The sequence below is a fragment of the Meleagris gallopavo genome, chromosome 7 (assembly GCF_905368555.1).
Source record: "Meleagris gallopavo chromosome 7, MGAL_WU_HG_1.1, whole genome shotgun sequence".
NCBI lineage: Eukaryota > Metazoa > Chordata > Aves > Galliformes > Phasianidae > Meleagris > Meleagris gallopavo.
The window spans coordinates 21,645,420-21,667,882 of NC_139410.1; the positions used below are offsets into that span (position 1 = coordinate 21,645,420).

Consider the following 22,463-nt stretch of genomic DNA (forward strand, 5'->3'; position numbering starts at 1 on the left):
AGTGCTGCACAGCAGGGCTTAGCTGTAACCACAGACGGATTTGTCACACTGCAGCCAGAGATTAACTTTCTCTGCTTAACGCTAATGCTGCAGCTGCATGGAGCTGTGGAGCTGTCCTCCCCCACCATTCCCCTTCAGCAATGCCTGGCTGTGCCTGGCTGCTTGGCTCCAGCTGTGTGCCCCACTCACCCCATGTCCAGCAGGACAGAGGACACCGTTCACACCTCCGCAAGAACACCTTTATTCAAAACACAAGGCAATGTGGGTGCCAGGGCAGTGAGCGCTGAGCCCCGCCTGTCCCTGCCTTGCTCCAGCAGCACAAGGCCGGGCCCGGCTGCAGCCATTCCCCGAGGCAGGAGATAATCTGCCGCCCTGTGGGCTCAGAGCGGGCAGCGAGGCCTTGCCCTCAGCAGGCAGGGCACACGCACCAGTCCTGCAGCCTAGTGCTGAGCTGTGCTGGCCACAGCAGCCACACAGACACCAGCAGCTGTGCAGGCTCCAGGGGCAGCATTCAGGGTACAAACCACTGCACCGCACACCCCCAAATGACAAAGTCTGACTCCAAAACACCTCCAGCACGGAGCAGCTCTCCCCGAGTGCAGAAATCCCCTCAGGAGCAGCCCCAGGGGGAAGCAGGCCCAGGGCAGCCCGATACAGCCTAGGCCAGCGATGGGCCACACTCAGATACTTGTGGTGACCTGGCCGGCTGACGTAGCCTGCAGCCCCTCCAGCTGCTGTAGGATATCCTCGATGTTGGGCCGCTCCTGCGGGTTCACTGTCATCATGGAGGACAGCAGGCGGTGCAAGCCAGCCGAGTACCTGTGCGGAGCGAGGGGTCAGCACGGCCCTGCCACGGGGAGCAGGGCCCACCCATCTCCAGAGCCTCACCTTGAAGTTGTGGGGATGGCGATGGGGTTCTGCACTGCCAGGGCCACGCTGTCACCCTTCTGAAAGATGGCATCGTAGGGGCCCTCCCCAAACATCATGCAGTACAGCACACAGCCTAGAGACTGCAGTGAGGCCATTAGAGTGGCCCCTTACCCCACAGTATGGGGGGGGGGGGCTGTGTCCTCACCCAAATATCCGTGCGCTCATCGATGACGCACTGGCTGGGCACTGTGAAGAGCTCAGGGGCACGGTAGGAGATGGTGCAGCGCTGGGCAGCCCAGTCCTGTGGAGAGGCAGAGAGGACGCAGGGCTGGCGGCAGTGAGACGATCCTCCCTCCTCCCAGGACAGGCACTCACCTGCACAGCCATGGCCTCCCGAGAGTTGGTGACTTCCATGCGGGCCCGGTTCATGGAGCCCAGGTCCATCAGAATAGGCTGGTCATCCTCATCCAGCAGCACATTGGTGGGCTTGAGGTCCCTGCGATGGGAGGGGGACATCACCAAACACCTACTAGAAGCCTCTGCCCCCACCCCTGGCCAAGGACCCCACCTGTGTGCATAGCCCTTGCTGTGAATGGCCTGCAGCCCACTGCAGATGCCATGGAGGATGAGAAGAATGCGCTGCTCTGGCATGAAGGTTCCTTTCTCCCGCAGTGCTTCCACCTCACTCCATAGGGTCCCCCCCTGGCAAAGACACACAGCGGGTGGCCACCGCAGCCCTGCATGGCATGAGGCCGGGGGCCACCCCCTCACCTTCACATAGGGCAGGAGAAGCCAGGCCTCGTGCTTGGCACCCTTCTCCACCAGGCAGTGGGCCTCCAGGCGCAGAATGTTGGGGTGTTGGAAGAGGTTGTGCATCTCCACTTCGCGCAGGGCGGCCTGGCGGTCCTCCTTGTCGTGGCACAGGATGCGCTTCAGCGCATAGAAGCGCCCGTCCCGCAACCCCTCCACCAGGTCCACGTAGCTGAAGCCCCTGCGGGGAGCAGAGCGCCGTGTGGGGATGGCAGCCGTGCCCGAACATCCCCTCCATGCACGAGCATCTCTCCCAGATTCCTGACTATCCCCTCCGTGCTTCGACCACCCCTTGTGCCCGACGTCCCCCGTGCCCCCGGCATCTCACCCCGTGCCCCATTATCCCCAGCCCCCCGTCCCGCCGCACCCCTCGGCCAGGCGCTGCAGCAGGAGGTACCGCGCACCCCCCAGGCTGACGGTGCCGCGGGAACAGACGCACAGCGCCTGCCCCATCGTCCGCGCGCGTCATCGCCCGCCGCCGCGCGTCACCGCCGCGTCACCCGCCGGCACCAAGGGGGCGGGGTTTCGCCGAAGTGAGCGTGGTCTGCACGTAGTGGGCGTGGTCTGATACGGAGTGGGCGTGGCCTGCCGCGAGGGGCGGAATGCGGGGCGCGGGGCGGTGCCGTTCGGAGCCGTGCCCTCATTATGAGCGCCGCGGGTCTTCCGACGGGATGCGGGTTTCTTCGCTCGTTCTGCGCCGTCCCCCCGGCCCCTGAGCCGCGGTCATGGGGCTGCCGGCCCTCGGGCTGCTGCTGGCGGCCGCGCTGCTGCGTACGGAGGTGGGTGCGGAAGGGCGGCGGGCTGGAGTCCCGTCCCCCTCGGCCCCCGTGGACCTGCGCTGGGGCCGGGGAGGAGCTGCCGCCCCCAGCTCTGCCCCCGTCCCGCAGGCCGCCCCCCCGGCGCGCTCCTTCCAGATCGATTTCGAGCGGGACTGCTTCCGCAAGGACGGGGCCCCGTTCCGCTACGTGTCGGGCAGCGTGCACTACGCCCGCGTCCCGCGGCCCGCCTGGCGAGACCGCCTGCTGCGGCTCTACATGGCCGGGCTGAACGCCGTGCAGGTGTAAGTGAGCCCGGGGCTGTGTGCGGAACTCTGGCACCCTGCAGCCTGGGCTGTCTCTGGTTGCCATCTCCTTCTCCCCCCAGCTACGTCCCCTGGAACTACCACGAGCCGCAGCCGGGGGTGTATGACTTCACCGGGGATCGGGACGTGGAAGCCTTCCTGGACCTGGCGGCGGAGCTGGGGCTGCTGGTGATCCTGCGCCCGGGGCCCTACATCTGTGCCGAGTGGGATATGGTGAGCCCCGGCCCCGCACCGGGACTGCCAGGTGGCCCTGTTGGCCCCGTGCTCACTGATGATGCTCTCCACGTTCCTGCAGGGCGGGCTGCCTGCCTGGCTGCTGTGGAAAGCAGACATCATCCTGCGCTCCTCTGACCCTGGTGAGCTCAGCGCACGGCCACGGCCATGGTGTCCCTTCAGGCTGGTGCCAGTCCCCACGTGCTGCTCAGCCTAGCCCCAAACATGGCTTTTTCCATTTGCTTCTCCCTCTTCTGGGAGCCTGTAGTTCCTCCTCTGCACCCCTAGTCCCTCTTATCGCAGGGCCATGGCTGTGGGTTGGAGCTAAGCTGCCTCTTTCCCCAGCCTACCTGGCAGCTGTGGACGCCTGGCTCCATGTCCTGCTGCCCAAGATTAAGCCACGGCTCTACCAGCATGGGGGGAACATCATCAGTGTGCAGGTGGGTGCTATGGGACCTGTCACCAGGTACCTGCCAGGACCTGGCTGTATCCCACCTGCTGCCTGATTTGCAGGTGGAGAATGAATACGGGAGCTACTATGCCTGTGACCCCAGCTACCTGCAGCACCTGCTGGGCACCTTCCGGGCACTGCTGGGCCCTGAGGTGCTGCTCTTCACCACCGATGGTGCACAGGTGGAGGAGCTGCGCTGTGGCACCTTGCAGGGCCTCTATGCCACTGTCGACTTTGGGCCAGGTGCCACCAAGGGGGAGGAGCAGATGAGATGGGGGCAGAGGTCCTACCTCCCTTCTGCTCCAGCCTCACTTCTTTTCCCCTTGTAGACTCCAATGTGACGGAAGCATTTGGTGCCCAGCGTCACATTGAGCCAAGGGGACCGCTGGTGAGGCAGCATGTGAGAGGGTGGTCTGGGGCTTGTCACCCCAGCTCCAGGCAGGTGACAGCTCCTGGCTTCCCCAGGTGAACTCTGAATACTACACGGGCTGGCTGGACTACTGGGGGGGCCCGCATGCCAGCACCAGTGCCACACTGGTGGCTCGGGGACTTGCTGATATGCTGCAGCTAGGAGCCAACGTCAACATGCAAGTAGCCAACTTAGGGCACGGCCTGGCCATCAGACCCCTCCTCTATTGGTTTTAGAGATGGGCAGGGGGCAGCAGGGTGGTCCAGGTCCATATGGGTGCTGACTGCTTTCTGGGCTGTTACACAGGTACATGTTCCACGGGGGAACCAACTTTGCCTACTGGAGCGGTGAGTGGGAGACTGGAGAAGGACATACAGCAGGACTCCTGGCATCTGGGAGCCTTCTCCAGGCTGCTTCTCTGTCCTAGGGGGGAGGTTGGATGCTGCACCCCAGCTTGTACTCCAAAGGGCTCCTTTAATCCCTGAGTAGTCCTGGGTCATGCTCCCTCCAATTGCATTGCCTCCAGCGTAGAGCTGGTATCCAGGTGCTAGGCTCTCCCTGCAGCTCCCATCACTTCCTTGGCCAGGAGCTGACTTCAAGGGCCAGTACAAACCAGTGACCACCAGTTACGATTATGATGCACCACTCTCAGAGGCTGGAGACCCTACAGAGAAGCTGTTTGCCATCCGCACGGTCATCAGCAAGGTGCTGAGCCTGACAGGAGGAGAGGCAGTGCTGAGTTCTGCTGCTTGTCCTGGGAAGAGGGAGCAGAGAGGGGCTGGGCAGGGCCACCTCTGCACTCATTCTAGGGAAAGCCTTAGCCCTGTGGTGCACCTGACAGTCTGCTGTTCAGTTCCAGCCCCTGCCAGTGGGCCCGATGCCACCCCCTGCCCCCAAGTACGCCTACGGTTGGGTGACTCTGCACAAGGTGAATGCCTGCCTCGAGGCCTGTGCTGTTCTGCCTGGCCTTGCCTGGCTGCCCAGCTCCCATCCCTGTCTTTGCAGTATGCTGATCTCCTGGACGTCTTGGATATACTGTCCCCCTCTGGGCCCATCCAGAGCCAGTTCCCACTCATCTTTGAGGCAGTAAAGCAGGTGGGTGCCCTGGAGGAGACATTCTAGGGTAGAAGAATGGGGCTCATTACCAGCCCTACTTCCCTTTCTGTGCTGCCTGACAGGCCCACGGCTTCATGCTGTACCGCACGCAGCTGCCCCGTGACATCCTGGCCCCAGCCATGCTGAGCGCTCCTCCCCATAGCATCTGTGATCGTGGCTACGTGATGCTGCAGAAGGTGAGAGAGCAAGTGTGCCTGCCTCTTGGGAGAGATGTGCTGTGATGGGGATTGGGGCAGCACAATGACTGAGAGCCTCATTGAAGCCCTGAGGGCACTCTGCTGGCCCATTTGTATCCCCTCTGGTGTAGAGAAGGCAGTGGGATGCTACACTACCAGGCTAATAGCAGTGCTTATGGTGGCGAGACCAGAGTGTGGGACTGGGATGCAGTGGGGCAGCATTGACCCTATGGCTGCAGGAGTATCAGGGGACGCTGGAGCGGGACGGTCAAACGGAGCTGCATGTGAAAGGCAAGGCAGGGGACACGTTGGATGTGCTCCTGGAGAACATGGGCAGGATCAGCTTCGGGGCAAACTTCAATGACTTCAAGGTGAGGAGAGAGGGCCTCAGGGCTGCTCCATGCAAATGGTGTGGGCACGTGTGGCCAAACACCCTCTCTTGCCCTCAGCCATGGTGAGAACACCTCAAACCCTGCTACCTGGTTAATCCCACACCATCCCCTTCTTATCCACATACTCACTGGCTTAGCCCTGGGCAGGTGGCAAACCCTTTGGGATAAAGCAGTGAGATTGGCATCCCCTTTTCCTGCTGCTGTGGCAGACAAAGCCATGCAGCCTGTCTGAGGGGATCCCATCCCACATCCACTGCTAAGGGGGAGATGCGTGCTTGGGCTGCATGTGACATCTTTCTGCCTAGGGCAGACCCTGCTTCCCCATTTTTTTTCCTCCTGCTCCACTTCAGGGCTTGCTGGGGAACCTCTCTTTGGACTCCAGACCACTCAGCAAGTGGCTCATCTACCCCTTGGCCATAGATGCTGCCATCCAGCAGGGCTGGCCTCATGCTGCCCTGCCTAAATCAAGCTGCAGGGGCAGAGCAGGGCCAGCCTTCTACACAGGGACCTTTGAGACCCCTGGCATTGCCTGGGACACCTTTGTGAAATTCCCAGGTTGGAGCAAGGTAAGCCTGCGCAGAGTTAAGAGAGGGAATGAGGGTGGACAGCATGGCTCAGTCTCATCTCCATCTCCCAGGGCCAGCTGTGGATAAATGGCTTCAACCTGGGCCGGTACTGGCCCCATGAAGGACCCCAGCAAACCCTCTTTGTGCCTGGCTCGATACTGCGTGTTGGCTGCCCCAACAACATCACGGTGCTGGAGCTAGAGGGGGCACCCCTCAACCCCTTCCTGCTCTTCCTTGACCAACCCCTTTTCAACAGGACCCTCAGCCATAGCCCCCTGGACAAAAAATAAACACAGGACTGCCAGGCACTGTCACTGCTTCTTGCTATGCCTGCAGGGATTGCAGGGAGCTGGTGAAGCACTGTGAGTCTGGTTGGTGCTTAGGAAAAAGGCACAGCCCAGCAGAGACAGCCGAAGTTGGCTGCTTTGGAGCCAGGCAGTCCCCGTACTAGGAAAGGAGCCCAGAATCAGCTTGTTTTCCATCAGTACTTGAACTCATCCCAAATAGTTTCATGTTTATACATCTAGAGGGGGTTGAAGGCACCTCTTTATTGACAATGCAGGCAGAGGAGGTAGTTCTTAACAAGATATGGCTGAGACTCAGTGGCTTCCAGGAGAGGAAGGGGCAAGATACAGGTGAGAAGGTACCTCCAGGCACGGGGGCTCAAGGCTGCAGGGTTTGTACAGATCAGGATCTGTACTACCACTCCAAGAAGCAGCCTATATGGTACCCATCAGAAAAGCAGGCAGTAGGACTTCCTAGCTGGAACCAGACTACAGAGCAGTCTTGGTCTTTTGCACTAACACGTGCAGGCCTTGCTTGTTACTACTTTGAGTCACACTTATGCTGCAGCTGCCCAGTTTTGTGAAAACTGCTGCAGAGAGTGTTATGACCAGCTCAGTCCCTCTTACCAGCACTGCTCTACAGACTCTCTGTAGCTGCGCAGCCAGTGCTCAGCCATGTCTCCACCACGTGGGTCCCTGGCTGATGATGGCATCCCACAGCCTTATGTGTGGTTGGCCTGGGCCCGGCGGTGGGTTTGCAGGCAGGCCGTGGAGCAGAAGGAGAAATCAAGGTAATGGAATGGGATCCGGCCCAGCAGGGACTCTCCACAGTACCAGCAACGGCTGCAGGGAAAGAGCAGAAATGGCCTTGAGTGAAGGGGACACTTGGATAAGAGAGAACAGGTACGTACAGTGGCTGAGTAGCGGCTGTGACATGAGGGAGCAGGTTCTCACACTAGTACAGGGCTAACCTAGCAGCCTCACCAGGGCACACCCCCTGGAGCTGACACAGCATGGGAGTACCATGAGGTACCTCAAGACAGGCTGAACGTGGGACTTTGGCCCCATTTGTGGTAGTTTAGCATCTCCCAGACTACCATGTGTACATCTGACTGCCCACAAGCTTGTGGGGTGGCATAGGGAAGGACACTGCAGCTGGGGTCAGAAAATCACAGGAGAGGCTGAAGGCTTGGTTTGCCACAGATCTGGCTGCAAATGGACAAAGCTGTCTTGACAAAATGTTTGAAGGGGATGGATAAACTGCTGGAGTAGAAGGGACAGGAATAGCTTTAGACTGGAGATGAGGACTGGAACAAGAAGGACAGGGAACAGCTGTGCTGACGTAAGGAGTTTATCTGCAATGATGAGTGCCGTACTATGCTAAGAGTGAGGGACAGTCTCTGGTTGAAGGGAACACTTCTGGCCAGCACTGGCAGCATTCTCCCTCTCTCTGTCACTTCACAACAGTCGTGTTATGTGGGCTGTTACCTGATGTTGGAAAGAGTTGTGCTGCCATTCTTCATCTGTTCAGCCAGTCTCCGCTCAGCAGCTAGGGCCCTCTGGGGAGCAGAGTTAGGTCAGCCCCCAAGGTTTGCTGAGCCATAGCCCACTGCATCAGTGCTGGCCTGGCCAGGCTGGTTCCTCTCCCATGGTGAGGCCTTACCTTCTCTCTATCAGACAGGGCTGCGAACTGCTGCTTCTCCTCTTCCTCCTGCTCTAAGCGCTGCCGCTCCTCCCGCTGTGCCTGCTCCCGCTGCTTCCGCTGGGCTTTCTGTGCCCGCTTTTTCTCCAGCTTTTTGGCTTCCATCTCCAGAGTCAGGGGGCCAGGTACCTGGGGTAGTATGGGCAGGGGGCGGTCAGCATCTCCTTCAGAGTAAGGGGCAAAGGCATGAGGAGGCGAGAGCAGGATGCTGGGGTGTGGCTGGGGGCCACTTTGCTCGGGGTCCCCAGAAAGCAAGGGCAGAGGGCAGGCACCCACCTTGGCACGGCTGTAGTCGTACTTGTCTGGGTGGTCTACCATGAATTTGCGGAAGGCATTGCGTGTTGGTTTGTCAGCAGAGACACAGTAAGGGGTCCTCTCCTGCCTGTCTCTGCAAGGTGAACAGAGCAGCTCAATCTTAAGGTATCACTGCTTCTCACTGGGCTGTGAGCCCAGTGACTCCCTGAAGGTGTGTCCAATGGATGTATATAAGACCAGGGTATTGGAGCCAAGGAGGGGAAGGCTGCATATTCCCACACCACAATCCGTCAAATCCTCTCCTTGCATTTCAAAGGGTAATCTCACCCCAAACCTCTGAATTACCTAGAAATAAACCCAGTGGTCCTGATCCTGACCAAACTCGGCTGGCTCCAGGACAAGGCTGGTATCAGCCTCACATAACTGCAACAGGAGAGAGTTGCTGGACTCCCATAGCAGTGGCTATCAACTGCTGGATGCCCTGTGGCCATACCTGAGTGCAGGGTCAGCCCCTGCTTCCAGCAGCAGACACACAGCCTCAGCCCTCCCTGCACGTGCAGCCACATGAAGCAGGGTGAAGCCATGCTCATCCACAGGCTGGTTGAGCAGGGAGTGGGGCAGATCCAGGGGCTGTTCATCATCTCCATCCTTGCTGTCCCCCAGCGGGCCCCTGCTCTCTGGATCACCCAGGAGGTGCTGCAGTGTCCCCACATCCCCCGTCTTGCAGGCTGTGAACAGGGCATCACGGAGCTGGGTCTGAGGGTCTGCTGTGAGAGAAGAACAAGAGGGGAAGTCTGATGCTGCAGGGCCATTTGGCTCCCATTTGGCTGAGCGGGAAACCAACATATTGCTGTTAAAGCATTGTCCTGGTAGTTGGATGTGGGTATGTAGCAGAAATGCTAAGTCATGGCCTTGAACCAGTGATGGAGCACCTGGTGGGAAGGCAGGGCCAACCCAGGGAAGCTTTGATGCATGCAATGCATTGAGTGACTGGAAGTGGTGGAGCCAGGATCCATCCCTTCCCAGACCTCATTTAAGGGTTGACAGTAGAGGCGAGGGCATCTCTTGCTGGAGATCTCTACATAACCGAGGCCTTCCGAAGGTAAGCAGCTCTTTTCCTTCATTTCTGCATCCATAGCTGCTGCATTTGGGCTCATTCTCATTTGCTGCAGCCAAAGACTTTGCCACCCCACTATTACTGCAGAACTTTCCATCCTATTACAGTATTACATGGGTACCAACACCTTCAGCATCTGTGACAGTGTACCGTAGCATTGGTGACAGCAGACATGTCCTCTATTGAGGTGAAAGCTATCTCAACCTCATGCACCAGCCTGGCTTAGCCAGGTGCTGTCTGCCTTACAGAACAGGATCTAGAGTAATGGAAGTGGTGTCCCTGGATACCTTCCCCTCTCCCATCAGCTTGTACTCTCCAATGAGCAGGCCAGATGCTAGCCTGCAGCATCTCAGGCCTGCTGTCACAACAGCGATCTCTGCTGCTCTCTAATCTCATCTATCCACATGGAAACACCATGGTTCAGTTACTTTCTGCACACACTGCATGCCTGAAGGCATGTGGCTATGTTACAGCCACTCTGGTACTCAACTGCTCTAAGTACCTGCACAACAACTTGCTCTTTACTTCACTGCAAAGTACCCAGCACAGAGGGCAGATGCGCACCTGGCCAGGCTCCCAACTCTGCTCACCTGCAGTCTCCCAGGGAAAGGGCTCAGCCCCAGATTTCCCCTGCAGCTCTGTAACCAGCTCCAAGATGGCCTTCCCACCCTGGGTTCCACAGCATCCTGTCTCTTCAGCATGGAGCCCTGCAGTGGGAGCGGGTGGTGAGGAAGCTTAGCCAGCACCTCAGGCATGGCAGTCCCTTCCCCAGTGCCTTCCCCCTCACCATTCTCCATCCTTTTATTCCTTTTCTTCCGCCTTTTGCGGTTTTGCTTTGGCATCACTTCAAACTCCCGGAGGTCCAAGGTCCCCAGTGTCACTTCCACAGTTTCCAGTTTCCCTGCTGGACTCTCTTCCTCCTCTTCTTCCTCCTCTGCAGCTGATGAGGGTGAAAGGACAGGGGCTGAAGCGCCACACACAGCATGAATTATTTGGGGCTTTCAGATAAGCACATCTTCCCCTTCTACCCAGCAGGAAGCCACTCTCTGCAGAGTCTCTGCTGCAGCATCCTGCCCTGTTACAGGGGTGTAAATCTCATCCCCAGGTAACACCTGACCACCTCCCCACATTGCTCTGAGCCATGTCTCCCTCCACGTTTGAATACACCACCTGTGTTCATCTGCAAGGAATCTGTCTCAGCTGCTCGCTGCTTCTTCTGCCAGACTTTCCTTGGGGACCCAGTGATGTCCTCCAGTGGGGTGTTTTTCCCTAGACATGAAGGGTGTCATTGCCCAGGGATGGAGAGCAGAGAGCCACTAGATGTGTGCAGTACTCCCGGGTTACGTGAGGGACCATGCCACCTCACCTGTACTGACCAAAAGTGTTGAGGCACCGGGGCCAGGCCAACTCACCAAACACCTGCAGGCTGGACAGCACAGCATGAACTCGCAGCACCTCCCTCAGGGTAGCCCTGCGTGTGCTGAGGGGGATGTGGCAGACACGGGGGTCTCCCCGGCTGAGGTGGGGGTTCCTGCTATCAAAGAGCAGCGCCCGGTTGTGACGAGGGGCTCGGAGAAAGATGCGCTGAGCTTCCTTCAGGTGCTGAGCCCAAGCTGCCAACAGGTCCTGAATGTCCTGAGGAACAAAGGAAGGCTCCATGGAGCCCTGAATGCACAGCATGGGCACCAGCAGCCCTGGAACAGGCAGATTCAAGACATGGCAGCCTCATTTGGGTCCTGACCCTGTTCTGGAGCTCACAGCCTGCACATGAACTCCAACAGCGGCATAGCATCATCACGCAGAGATGGTTGTGACCACGTTTTCCTACTGAAAACCCAAGCCTGTGGTCCATTCTCACCTTAAGCAGTGCAGCTTCATTGTAACGCCGCAGGGAGGCTCCTGCTGATCTGGGTGCTGATCCTGGCGTCTGGGCATCCCGAAGGCTCTGGGCTGTGCCCCGCCGGGCTCGCACAGTATAGCGGTGGAAGGTCTTGTGTTCCTGCACCTGGGAGCTACAGAAAAGGGAAGGGCCCATCCAACAGCTGGCCATGCTTGTCCCTACCCACACAGACAACCTCAGCCTTGTGCCCTTGTACTCACCCACGGAACACAGCTCCTGCAAAGTGCCCACCGCCCATCATCAGTACAACCCAGCATGTGCTTGCACTGAGGCTCTGCAGTGAGGTTATCAGCTCCATGGGCTCCTCGCTGCCACCCTGAGACACAAACACTCTTGCTAGCATCTATGGGATCACCCCATTGCTCCTTGCTGTCCCCAAGACAGAAGACACTCCCCCTGCTGGCATATGTACAGTCCTAGTCACACTGCTGGGGGCATCTCAGCTGCAGCTTCTCCATTCCCCTTAAGAGGCCCCAGGGACTTTCAGACAGATGTCTGCACCCCGATGCCAGCCCTCTTCTCTGGGGCCCCATTCCCAACAAACTGGACCGTGACTTGCCTTCCCAGTGCTCAGTATGCAGCGATAGGCAGAAATGAACTGTCCCCTTGCATTGCGGAGCAGCACCTTGTGGGAGCGGGGACACTGGGGGGTGGAAGGGCTGTTGATGGCAGGGAAAGGCGATTCTGACTCACTGCTTGCATCAGAGCTCTCTGAATCAGATCCTGAGATGCTGGAAATATCACCTGCAGGGAAAAGAAAATGGGGCAATGGAGCAAGACAAAGATCAACAAACAGCCTACCCGAAACTTTGCAGGTGGCTCCAGGGATCAGCCCACAGCCCTGATGTATCAGACAGATGAAAAAGACTGTGAACATGTACAGGCACCTGGAGGCTTCACTCCCAGGCAGAACAGCAAAGTCACTAGAAGTCTCTGGTCCTGCTGAGGCAGCCCCATTCCTCACCTGCTCTGCTCTTCTCCTCAAATTCTTCCACCGTCAGCGCCCGGCGGCCTTGGAGTCGCTGCTTTAGGTTGAAGCGATGCCAGTCAAGTCGGTAGTGCTCAGTCTGTGAAGGGAAGAAGAGTGAGTCAGCAGGGTCCCGGTGCTCCACAGAAGCCACCCCTGTCAAAGACTCCACGGTGACAGACTCCGACAGCCATACCAATTCTGGGGCTGCAGTGATCCTGAGAAGGAAATCACAGTACATTAGGGAGAGCCAGTTAGCCATTAACCTAAACAGACCTGGGCCTGCACTGTGCTGTGCTGCATGTGCAGCTTGGCCTTCAGGCCTTTGTTGTGCCGCACAAATCCCATAGCTGCAGGATAAACTCAGCCAAGTCACTGGAAGAGAGCAGCCCACACACAGCTCTCACTCAGTAGTAGCAATTACACCTCCTGCATGGCCTTGCCTTTGTCCAGATCTGCATCAAGAAGTTCTCATATGAACATCTTTTAAATTTTACAATAGGAAAGATGGATAGAGTTGCCCTCTTTAAAGAAAACACTGTAAGAACTTGAAGGATTACAACGGGAAAACCTTTGCAAGGACTGGATCCGTGCAGCCTGCTGCACCCTGACTGGAGACCCATCACACCATGTGACTCACAGGACTACCAGCATTTAAAGAGATGTAAGAATATCTGCACTATCCTCTTTTTCTTGTAGTGTTGCTTCAAGTAAAAGACATACCAAGTGATACTGTACGGAGTCTGAATGACTTTACCACGATCATGAGGAAACAGCACCTCCTGGTGCCAACAAAACATCACCAAACACGCTGGGCTATCCTCAAATGGCACAGTCCTGTCTGATCTGCCTGGATCAGATGTGCAGGACTTCAAGGCCCTACCGAAGCTGCAGCAGCTGTCACTGAGCAGCCCGGTGTGGGGCTGAACCCCCCAGCAGCACCCAGCAAGCCATGACAGCCTGCTCACCTGCTCCTCCCGGCTGCGGAACTCCTGGCTGCAGGTTAAGCAGCACATCCTCTCCGGCACCTCGGGGACTGTGCCGGCCTTCTCCCCTCCATGGGTGGCTGCAGGTTTCTCTGAAAGAAGACAGGACTGTGCAGCACCACAAAGAGCGGGACCCCCTGAGTCTCCTCTCAGCCCCACGCAGCCTGGCCGCACAAGGGGCACAAGGCAGGAGATGGAGCCTTGGGGATCCCGTGGTGATGGCTGTAGGCCGAGGGGTGCCCACTCAGACGCTGCAGGGCAGCTCTGCTGCTCAGCACTCCCCGATCCCAGCCCGCACGCATCCCCCTCGCACCGCAGAGAACAACGCACCGTGCCCTGAAGGCGCTGGCTCGGCAGCCGAGGGATTCGCAGCGAACCCGCTGACGAGGGACAGCCCGTGCAGGAGAACGGGGTCCAGGGCAGCCTGGAAAACCGACCTGCTCTCGGAGGCCGGCATCGGCCCAGCTCACCCCCCCGCTCCAGCCCGGGCCGCAGCCCCTACGCGGATCCCCCAGGGCCCCCAGGCAGCACCGGAAATGCAGGTCGCAGCCGGGGCGCTCGTAGCCAAGGCCACTTCCGGCGCTCCCCCTACGGGTCCCCGCGAGGCTCATCCCGCCGCCCGCCCTCCCACCCTCCGATCGGCCCAGCGCGGACCCGCCCCGCGATCGCCATTGGGCGGTGCGGCCGCCGGTCGCGCGGCGGGGCGGGGCCGGGCCCGGGGCTGAGGCCGGCGGCGGCGGGGCCCGGCCATGGCCCACCTGGAGACACAGTACCAGCGGCTGGAGAGCTCCTCCACCGAGTCCCCGCCCGGCGGCGGCGATCTCCTTGTGCACGTCCCGGAAGGCGCGAAGTGTGAGCCCGGGGCCTGGGCAGCGGCGGGCCGGGAGGGTGCGGCAGGCCGGGGTGCGGCCCGCAGGCAGCGGCGGAGCGGTCTGGGGGCTGCGGGCTGCGGGCTGTGTGGAGCCGGGGGAGCCCCGTGCTCGGGTTATGCCTGGTTCTCACGCTGCCTCTCCTCCCTGCAGCTCCCTGGCACCACATAGAGAACCTAGACCTCTTCTTCTCTCGGATATCCTTTCACAGCCTGTGCGGGGGCCGGGGGGGAGCTGTGTAGGCGGTGGAGAGGTTTGGCTGAGGGCCTGAGGGTGTCAGCGGGACGGCCGCCTCGCTGTCCTGTGTCGGAGGGAAGGAGTGTCCCGGCTGCTCTCCTTAACTGTAGCCTTCACGTCTATAATTTGCATCAGAAGAATGGCTTCACCTGCATGCTCATCGGAGAGATCTTTGAGCTCATGTAAGTGCGGAAAGCCCCTGTGTTGGGGCTGCAACAGCGCCTGGGGAACAGCTATGGGAGGCTGCCGAGCTCCTGCAGTTGAGTGGGCAGGAGGGATCCTGTTACAGTCCTCCTGTCAAGCCTTCATTAGAGTTTTCTAATGAAGCCCAGACCTTCGGCTCATTCTGTGGAACTGGTGCCCTTGAGCTTTCCTGCTGCCTGGCTGTGGGAATATGTGACCCTGCATCTTCAAAATGTGTGACCCTGTGCTCCCGCCTGCTTCACATTTGGAGGAGGCAGAAGGCTTCCCTCATTATTTCTCTCTTTCTTCACAGGCAGTTCATCTTCGTGGTGGCGTTTACCACCTTTCTTATTAGCTGCGTTGATTATGATATCCTTTTTGCCAACAAAGTGGTAAATCACAGCCAGCATTCCAGTGAGCCCATTAAAGTGACTCTACCAGATGCTTTCCTGCCTCCAAATGTCTGCAGTGCAAGGTAGGGGCAGCCAAGGCACTGCTCATGCTTTCTCAGGTGCTGGTAGCTCTTGTCCAGGACTCATCTCCCACTGCTACTGCCATCTTTTTTTCTTTTGCAGAATCCAGGCCAACAGCTTCCTCATTTGCATCCTGGTGATAGCTGGGGTTTTCTGGATTCACAGACTTGTCAAATTTATCTACAACATTTGCTGCTATTGGGAGATTCACTCTTTCTACATCAATGCCCTCAGAATCCCCATGGTAAGCAGGTGGGACAAGGGCTACATGTGGTACAGGAGGTGGGAGGCGTTTGTTGTGCAGTGAGAAACAGCTCATCTGCACTCCTCTCTGGAGCCAGCTTCTTGGAGAGACTTGCACTGAATGCTCAGTCCTCTGCTTCAGCTTCTCCCAGGCTATGTGACTGCATGGTTTTCTTTCCAGCTTCTTCTCCAGCAGCCAACTTGCTGCTTGTTACCCACTTTGCCCAGCCTGCCTCACTCTGTGCTGGCACATGCATCTGCCATCTGCTGCTCCATATGTTTAGTCTTCTGTGGTGGCCTTTTCTGTGACGCTTTTCAACAGAGAAGGCATAAGTGAAGGTATTCTTGGACTTCCCTGGGAAGCACACAGTATCAACTTCCTTGTTTACAGATTGGAAAAATGAGGGGTAGAGCTGCTTAGTTGTTGAAGATCACGGTGGTGATGAGTCTGGCAAAGCTGGTCTCTGAAGCTTGTGCATGCATTCCTCTCCAGAGTCCTTGCTCTGATGGACAGCACCAAAGGGTGTTTGTGTGTATTTTGAGTAGAGACTGTATATTGAGAAAGATGGGATGAGCCGAAAGGTTTGGTTTAGCCCCCACTTTTCCATAGGCTGCCTCTGGGACTTTGGTTATGTCACCATCCCCTACTCCTGCGTCCTTGCTGACTCCAAACAGCAGGACTGTGAGCTCTGGGAGGGAGGATCCATGAGAGACAGCACCTGTATTTGTGCCTCTAATGCAACTGGCATGTGAGTGGGTGGGAAACAGCCCCTATGCTATTCGAGAGGCAAAGGGCACTGGGGCATGGTTTGGGGCTTGCTGGGATGACTCAGGCTGAAGCAGTGCAGGAAGAAGTGCCTGGTGCTGTGGTGTTGCTCGTGGCTCGTACACACCCTGAGGTGTGTGCTGGGTTCTGCTATCGGAACAAGCTCAGCCCAGCCCCCATTTTTGGAGCCTGCCCCTAACCTCACTGCTTTCCCTTCCAGTCTAACCTGCCCTACTACACCTGGCAGGAGGTACAGGCCCGCATCGTGCAGATCCAGAAGGAGCACCAGATCTGTATCCACAAGAAGGAACTGACAGAGCTGGACATCTACCACCGCATCCTCCGCTTCAAGAACTACATGGTGGCCATGGTGAACAAGTCACTGCTGCCCATCCGCTTCCGCCTGCCCCTGCTGGGAGACACCGTCTTCTACACGCGTGGGCTCAAGTACAACTTTGAGCTCATCTTCTTCTGGGGGCCTGGCTCACTCTTTGAGAACGAGTGGAGCCTGAAGGCTGAATATAAGCGGGCTGGGAATCGCCTGGAGCTGGCTGAGAAGCTCAGCACTCGCATCCTTTGGATTGGCATCGCCAACTTCCTCCTCTGCCCCCTCATCCTCATCTGGCAGATCCTCTATGCCTTCTTCAGCTACACGGAGATCCTGAAGCGGGAACCGGGCAGCCTGGGTGCCCGCTGCTGGTCTCTGTACGGCCGCTGTTACCTCCGTCACTTCAACGAGCTAGACCATGAACTGCAGTCACGTCTCAGCAAAGGTTACAAGCCAGCTTCCAAATATATGAACTGCTTCATCTCCCCTCTCCTCACTATTGTGGCCAAAAACGTGGCCTTCTTTGCTGGCTCCATCCTGGCGGTGCTCATCGCTCTCACCATCTATGATGAAGACGTGCTGGCGGTTGAACACGTCCTGACCACAGTCACCCTTCTCGGAGTGGGCATCACAGTGTGCAGGTGAGGAAGGTCCATGCTGGTCAGGGCTGGATGCTGCTGACAGTATGATGGGGGAGCAGTGAGGTTGATAGCCTTCATTTGAGTGCATTCTTAGATTAAAAGTGGAAATGAATCTGTGTGAGTGAAGGGCACGGCTGGGGCAAGTTGGGGCAGGGCAGGCAGGAGAGGGGACCAGTGGTGAACTTAGACACAGTGGCTATGGTGATGACTTCAGTGTTGATATAAGGGAAGTTGCTGGAGTCATACAACAACATCCCTGGGCTGGGCTGGCAGGAGGGTTTGGGTTGGAGTGAAGGCCACAGGTGAAGCTGTAATATGTGTCAGTCTCCCGCCATCCCTGCATGAAACCTTCCAGGAATACTGAGACGTTTCCCTGTCTTGCCCTGCAGGTCTTTCATCCCCGACCAGCACCTGGTGTTTTGCCCTGAGCAGCTGCTGCGAGTCATCCTGGCACACATCCACTACATGCCTGACCACTGGCAGGGCAATGCCCACCGCTATGAGACGAGGGATGAGTTTGCCCAGCTCTTCCAGTACAAAGCGGTGAGCCTGGCTTGCAAGGGGCTGGGATGGAAACCCTCTCCCATCCCTGGACTGGCACAGGAACAAGGTGGTTTTCTCAGAAGCACCCTGCCACCGAACGTGGCCTAGAGCTATGGGTTGGCTTTGGGGCTGGCAAGTTTCTTGACATCCTCACCTTTGTGCTGAGCTCATCGTCTTTGTCCTCAGGTCTTCATCCTGGAGGAGCTTCTGAGTCCCATCATTACCCCCCTGATCCTCATCATCTGCCTGCGTCCCAAATCCTTGGACATTGTTGACTTTTTCCGCAATTTCACCGTGGAGGTGGTGGGGGTGGGTGACACCTGCTCCTTTGCCCAGATGGACGTACGCCAGCATGGCCACCCAGCGGTAGGTTCCGTGGGGCCTGTTTTCATACCAGGACTCTCTCAGGAGAGAAGAATTAGGATATTTGGAAATCTAGGAAGTCTAACTGATGATAACTGATTTAAAAGCTGGGCTGCTTTAGCCCAGGAGAGAGGCAGCCTAGGGGGGACGGGATATATATTCCCTTCTACAAAGTCTACTCTGGAGAGAAAGAAAATTAGTCTGTTTCCTGTGCCTGGAAATTTATGTTACTCGTCAGGAAAGAATTTCTAGTGACAGGGCCATGAACTAGTAGGGGATGGACTCTCTGTGGCAGGCAACTTACAAAAACAGCCATTTGTTGGCTATAGATGCTCCCATTGTGGGTTGGACAGTACAAAACAAAGCTTTCGGCTCTGTGACTGGCATTCACCTCTTTAGTTCCCTTTCAGCAATGCATATATAGGGACGGAGAAGGAAGGTAGGCTGCAGAGGCTGAATTAATTATGGGGCTTTTGGTATAGTGCGTGCCAACTGCTTGGAGATAGGGTCCATCATGCAGGTTTGTTGTGTATTTTGTCCAGTCTAGCTGGTGTGCAGGATTCCTAGGTTTGGCAAGGGTGTAAAGCAGATCCTGGTCCTAAGTCTCTCTCTGTGCTTTACAGTGGATGTCAGCAGGGAAGACGGAGGCCTCCATTTACCAGCAGGCTGAGGATGGCAAGACGGAGCTGTCCCTCATGCACTTTGCCATCACCAACCCCAAATGGCAGCCACCCCGTGAGAGCACAGCCTTCATCGGCTTCCTGAAGGAACGGGTGCACCGGGACAGCAGCATGGCACTGGCCCAGCAGGCTGTGCTCCCTGAAAATGCCCTCTTCAGCTCCATCCAGTCTCTGCAGTCAGAGTCAGAGGTGCGCAGGATGGGGGGGAATGTGGGATGGTTCTGGAGTGTTTGCTGGGTGCTGGCAAAGTGTCAGGCCTTCAGGACAGACTTTGCCCTTACCTGGGCTGTGTCCAGGGGTGCAAATATGATGGATCAGCACTCACTGGACTAATTCTGTCTTTTTAGGGAAGGGCAGCAAGAGTTTCCTGTGCCCTCTGAGGTGGGAAAGGCACTAAAGAGAGCTGGGGTCCCTCAGTTTTGTCTCGGTGGGGATCAGGCCTCCAAGTCTGCACAGGACAGTGATTCTCTCTCCCTTTTGTCTCTGCAGCCTCACAGCCTGATTGCCAATGTGATAGCAGGCTCCTCAGTGCTGGGATTCCACATGGGCCGTGATGGACAGGCCTCTCGTCATCTCTCCGAAGTGGCTTCAGCCCTGCGTTCCTTCTCCCCACTCCAGTCTGCCCAGCAGCCCTCTGGTGGCTTTCAGACAGCAGGAAGAGATGGAGAGGGAACCCAGCCTCGTGGTTCCAGTGCCATGACAGCCTCTGGGTAAGGGCATGCGGCAGCCTTCACTGCCTGACCCTAGAGCAGAAAGAGGCTTGGCGGTATTTGTGGCCACATAAACTTCACTCTTGTTTCCCATGGCAGTGCTGATGCGAGGACCGTGAGCTCAGGGAGCAGCGCCTGGGAGGGTCAGCTGCAGAGCATGATCCTGTCAGAGTATGCCTCCACTGAGATGAGTCTCCACGCACTCTACATGCATGAGGTGAGTTGAACTAACCAGAAGGGATATGGGCAGACAGGACTGCGGTGCCCCGCTTTGGGTGACTTGGATTGACTGGAAGTGCCTTGCTGGGGAGAGGGTGCACTGGGGGCACATTGGGGCATCTGTAGCTGACCCACCTGTGTCTTGGCTCTGCAGTTGCACAAGCAGCATGCCCAGCTGGAGCCCGAGCGGCACACCTGGCACCGGCGAGAGAGTGATGAGAGTGGTGAGAGCACCCATGAGGAGCTGGATGCTCAGCGAGGTGCCCCTGTCCCCCTCCCTCGCTCTGCCAGCTACCCCTTCTCGTCGCGGCAGCCTGCTGAGGAGACAGCCACGCTGCAGACGGGCTTCCAGCGACGGTATGGTGGCATCACAGGTATGGGAGCCAGGGCACAGGTATCTGAGCCTTCTGGTCACAGTGCTGTAACCCATATCCCATAATAATGGCACAAATAACGTGCTTATCTCTGAAGACTGACAGCCCCCCAGGTTGCTAATCCTCCTCGCCTCCTGCAGACCCAGGCACGGTGCACAGAGCCCCATCACACTTCTCCCGCCTCCCGCTGGGAGGCTGGGCTGAGGATGGGCAGTCAGCAAGACACCCAGAGCCTGTGCCAGAGGAGAGCTCAGAGGATGAGCTTCCACCGCAGATCCACAAGGTAGGGGAGGAGGCTATGGCTGACGGGCAACATGTGCTCTGGATGCCAGGCTGCGGGCCAGCTGCCAGCACCCCTTAGGTGCCACGTTCCCTCTCTGTCTTGCAGGTATAGCCTTGCAGACTGGGGATCTCGTGGGGGTTGCAAACTGGGAGCCGCCTGGGCAGCAGGATGCGGTGTCAGCCCGATTCCTCTCCTATCTGAAGGGGATAGGGTGGTCATGGGCTCCGTTTTGTTGCCATCAATTGCTGATGAGACAAAACCGCCAGGCCAGCAGCTGTCCAGCCGTGTGTCAAGTCAACGCCACTCTGACTGTTGTGGGGTGAATGCGTGTGTGAGTACATACATGTGTCTGTGTTCACATCTGTGTCGTCCGTGTCGGAGGATCGCTGCAGAGCCGTGACAGCTGACGGGACTGGCAGCGGGGAGCTGTGGATGGGCTCGGAGGTGGCAGCAACAGCTGCTGTTTGAAGGGATGTGACAAGGCACGAGCTCCAGATGTCTGCCCAGAGCTGGGACCTGCCTCCAAAATGAAAACAGGGAGCTGGTGTCCTCCAGGGATGGCTGACAGCAGTGGGAGCTGTCGGAGCTGCCTTGCTCAGCCTGTAGCAGTGCTGGAACCACACCTGCAGCCCTGGAGAAGTGCCGTGCGCCGCATTCCACCTCACAGAGAGGACCAATGTTGCACACCTCAGTCTGGAACGGGACAGCAGCGGGGCAGTCAGCCACCCCTCTCTGTGCACATGCGTGTGCTGCCCAGGCACCTTGCAGCAGGTCTTTAGCCGCTACTGTGTGCGCAGAGTTGGGAACAGCTCTGCTGCAGCTCCTCCCCAGCTCCCATGACACCTGCCCTGTCCCAGGCATGCGGGAAAGGGTCCATGGAGTGGCAGTCCTGGGTCTCTGTCCCTCCCCGCTGGCAGCCTCCATGCTAGCCCTCTGGCTTGGGCTAGAGCAGCACTTCCTGCCCTGCACGGTGCTCAGGGGTTATGAGCTGCTCCCAGGCCCTCTTGCAGTGCCAAAGAGCTGGTGCAGCCTGATGTCCCCTGGGAGTGCACGCAGCCCGCTTGGAGCCCACAGTGAAGGTCTTGTGCTCTGTGCGCTGATTCCCTTCCCCCAGGCATCATAAAGGCCTTTTTCCTGTGCCCAGGCCTGTTCTTTTGTATCGGCCCTTTCCTCCTGCCATAACAATGGCTTCAGTGTGTCCTGCATCTCACCCAGGGGCTCCTGGCTCCTTTCCTTCCTTCCTGAAGCAATCTTTTTGCAAGGATTGCTGTGGAGACCATAAGCTGAGCAGCTGCCTCATGTCATGGGGGGGAGAACGGGGGGGCCAGAAGGGAAAGAAGGGGTATCTTGAACCCAGAAGTGAGAGGCAAACCCCAGCCCAACCTGACATGATGGAGGAGGAAATCAGGATCCTGGCTTTACAGCATGGCCTTGGCCAGCCCTTCCTAGGATCGTGCTGTTTTTCCTCACCTCTCTTCCAGTGGCAGCTTGCGAGGATCTGCATCTCAGCTACCCTTGCCCAGCTTTGTTCCACCCCTCTTGCTCCTGTTGCCTGGAGGAGGGACTCCTTGCTTTTTCTATGCCCTGCCCTCCCTTTCCTGGAGCACAGGTGACCTTTCTCTCCCTGCCAGGCTATTGCCCCATGCCCTTTGAGCCTGGGCCAGGCTCGCTGAGCCAGCTGCTGCTACACCGCACTGCAGCAGCAGGGACAGGAGTGAGGAGGTGGCAAGCGGGGCTGGCTCTGCACCGTGGGCCGCCCAGCTGGTCGGAACTGCAGCCCTGCTAGCAGCCTTTGTTTCCCTGCCTCCGTGGGAACTCCGAGTGATGTTGATGTCCTTCCCCAGGCTGGGGAGCAAATAGGGGCAGACCCACGGACCCAACCTTGTGCCACCTGGGCTCCCTCCAGGCAGAGTGCAAGTTCCCTGTCCGTGGGCAGTGCTTGGAGCCTGCAGGAAAGGAGAGCCCTTTCGCTGGGCTAGCGAGAGGGAGAGGCCGGGCAGGTGTCCTCGCCGCATGTTGTGCTTGTGTCGTCGGTGTCCCCTGTGCATGGCGAGCCGCAATTCTTCATCTCCTTCCTGGGTGTGTGGGCACGGGGCGCCCAGGGAGGGTCGTGCCGCAGCCCTGTGCCCTCACTGTACAGCTGTCTTGCCATCCAATAAAGATGGGATGTGTCGCCCGCCTGCCGTCTGAGTGTCACCGCAGCGCGGGGGGCAGCAGCGGGGAAGCGAGGGTGCCAGGCCCACCGGTGCCTGCGAC

The 22,463-nt window shown here is 58.0% G+C and overlaps 4 protein-coding genes across 10 annotated transcripts; 2 read left to right on the forward strand and 2 right to left on the reverse strand.

Moving 5' to 3' along the window:
• Window positions 1-217: 217 nt before the first annotated feature.
• On the reverse strand, window positions 218-2,228 carry STK16 (serine/threonine kinase 16). Of its 3 annotated transcripts, XM_085228275.1 has the most exons (7): window positions 2,048-2,205; window positions 1,642-1,861; window positions 1,439-1,572; window positions 1,246-1,366; window positions 1,076-1,171; window positions 889-1,010; window positions 531-819 (listed from the first exon to the last, which is right to left on the reverse strand). In XM_085228275.1, the coding sequence occupies exons 1-7, from the start codon at window positions 2,131-2,133 to the stop codon at window positions 681-683; spliced, it is 918 nt and encodes a 305-aa protein (XP_085084401.1). In that variant the 5' UTR covers window positions 2,134-2,205; the 3' UTR covers window positions 531-680. The 3 variants fall into 3 exon arrangements, with proteins under 3 accessions (XP_085084400.1, XP_085084399.1, XP_085084401.1); XM_085228274.1 differs by lacking the exon at window positions 889-1,010 and having other exon boundaries at window positions 218-819; window positions 2,085-2,228; XM_085228273.1 differs by lacking the exon at window positions 889-1,010 and having other exon boundaries at window positions 218-819.
• Window positions 2,229-2,238: 10 nt separating this feature from the next.
• GLB1L (galactosidase beta 1 like) lies at window positions 2,239-6,388 on the forward strand. Of its 2 annotated transcripts, XM_085228272.1 has the most exons (17): window positions 2,239-2,459; window positions 2,568-2,740; window positions 2,824-2,974; window positions 3,057-3,117; window positions 3,320-3,414; window positions 3,488-3,668; window positions 3,755-3,813; window positions 3,891-4,012; window positions 4,141-4,181; window positions 4,421-4,539; window positions 4,688-4,762; window positions 4,840-4,929; window positions 5,013-5,126; window positions 5,366-5,497; window positions 5,869-5,948; window positions 6,007-6,084; window positions 6,156-6,388. In XM_085228272.1, the coding sequence occupies exons 1-16, from the start codon at window positions 2,406-2,408 to the stop codon at window positions 6,062-6,064; spliced, it is 1,605 nt and encodes a 534-aa protein (XP_085084398.1). In that variant the 5' UTR covers window positions 2,239-2,405; the 3' UTR covers window positions 6,065-6,084; window positions 6,156-6,388. The 2 variants fall into 2 exon arrangements, with proteins under 2 accessions (XP_085084398.1, XP_085084397.1); XM_085228271.1 differs by having other exon boundaries at window positions 5,869-6,084.
• A 224-nt stretch (window positions 6,389-6,612) lies between these two features.
• Window positions 6,613-13,892, reverse strand: ANKZF1 (ankyrin repeat and zinc finger peptidyl tRNA hydrolase 1). 4 transcript variants are annotated; one of them, XM_085228269.1, is made up of 15 exons: window positions 13,626-13,890; window positions 13,278-13,387; window positions 12,307-12,409; window positions 11,902-12,086; window positions 11,543-11,658; window positions 11,301-11,454; window positions 10,855-11,077; window positions 10,613-10,711; window positions 10,230-10,382; window positions 10,033-10,149; window positions 8,819-9,092; window positions 8,347-8,458; window positions 8,032-8,199; window positions 7,857-7,927; window positions 6,613-7,211 (listed from the first exon to the last, which is right to left on the reverse strand). In XM_085228269.1, exons 1-15 carry the CDS (start codon window positions 13,750-13,752, stop codon window positions 7,091-7,093), a joined length of 2,133 nt encoding a protein of 710 aa, XP_085084395.1. In that variant the 5' UTR covers window positions 13,753-13,890; the 3' UTR covers window positions 6,613-7,090. The 4 variants fall into 4 exon arrangements, with proteins under 4 accessions (XP_085084395.1, XP_085084394.1, XP_019472678.2 ...); XM_085228268.1 differs by having other exon boundaries at window positions 8,819-9,089; window positions 10,230-10,406; XM_019617133.3 differs by having other exon boundaries at window positions 10,230-10,406.
• Window positions 13,893-13,962: 70 nt separating this feature from the next.
• On the forward strand, window positions 13,963-22,387 carry ATG9A (autophagy related 9A). Its single transcript, XM_085228266.1, has 14 exons — window positions 13,963-14,147; window positions 14,318-14,361; window positions 14,519-14,583; window positions 14,898-15,059; window positions 15,160-15,301; window positions 16,287-17,035; window positions 17,425-17,578; window positions 17,765-17,944; window positions 18,565-18,810; window positions 19,111-19,331; window positions 19,431-19,548; window positions 19,705-19,924; window positions 20,065-20,207; window positions 20,313-22,387. The coding sequence occupies exons 1-14, from the start codon at window positions 14,045-14,047 to the stop codon at window positions 20,316-20,318; spliced, it is 2,553 nt and encodes an 850-aa protein (XP_085084392.1). The 5' UTR covers window positions 13,963-14,044; the 3' UTR covers window positions 20,319-22,387.
• Window positions 22,388-22,463: the final 76 nt, after the last annotated feature.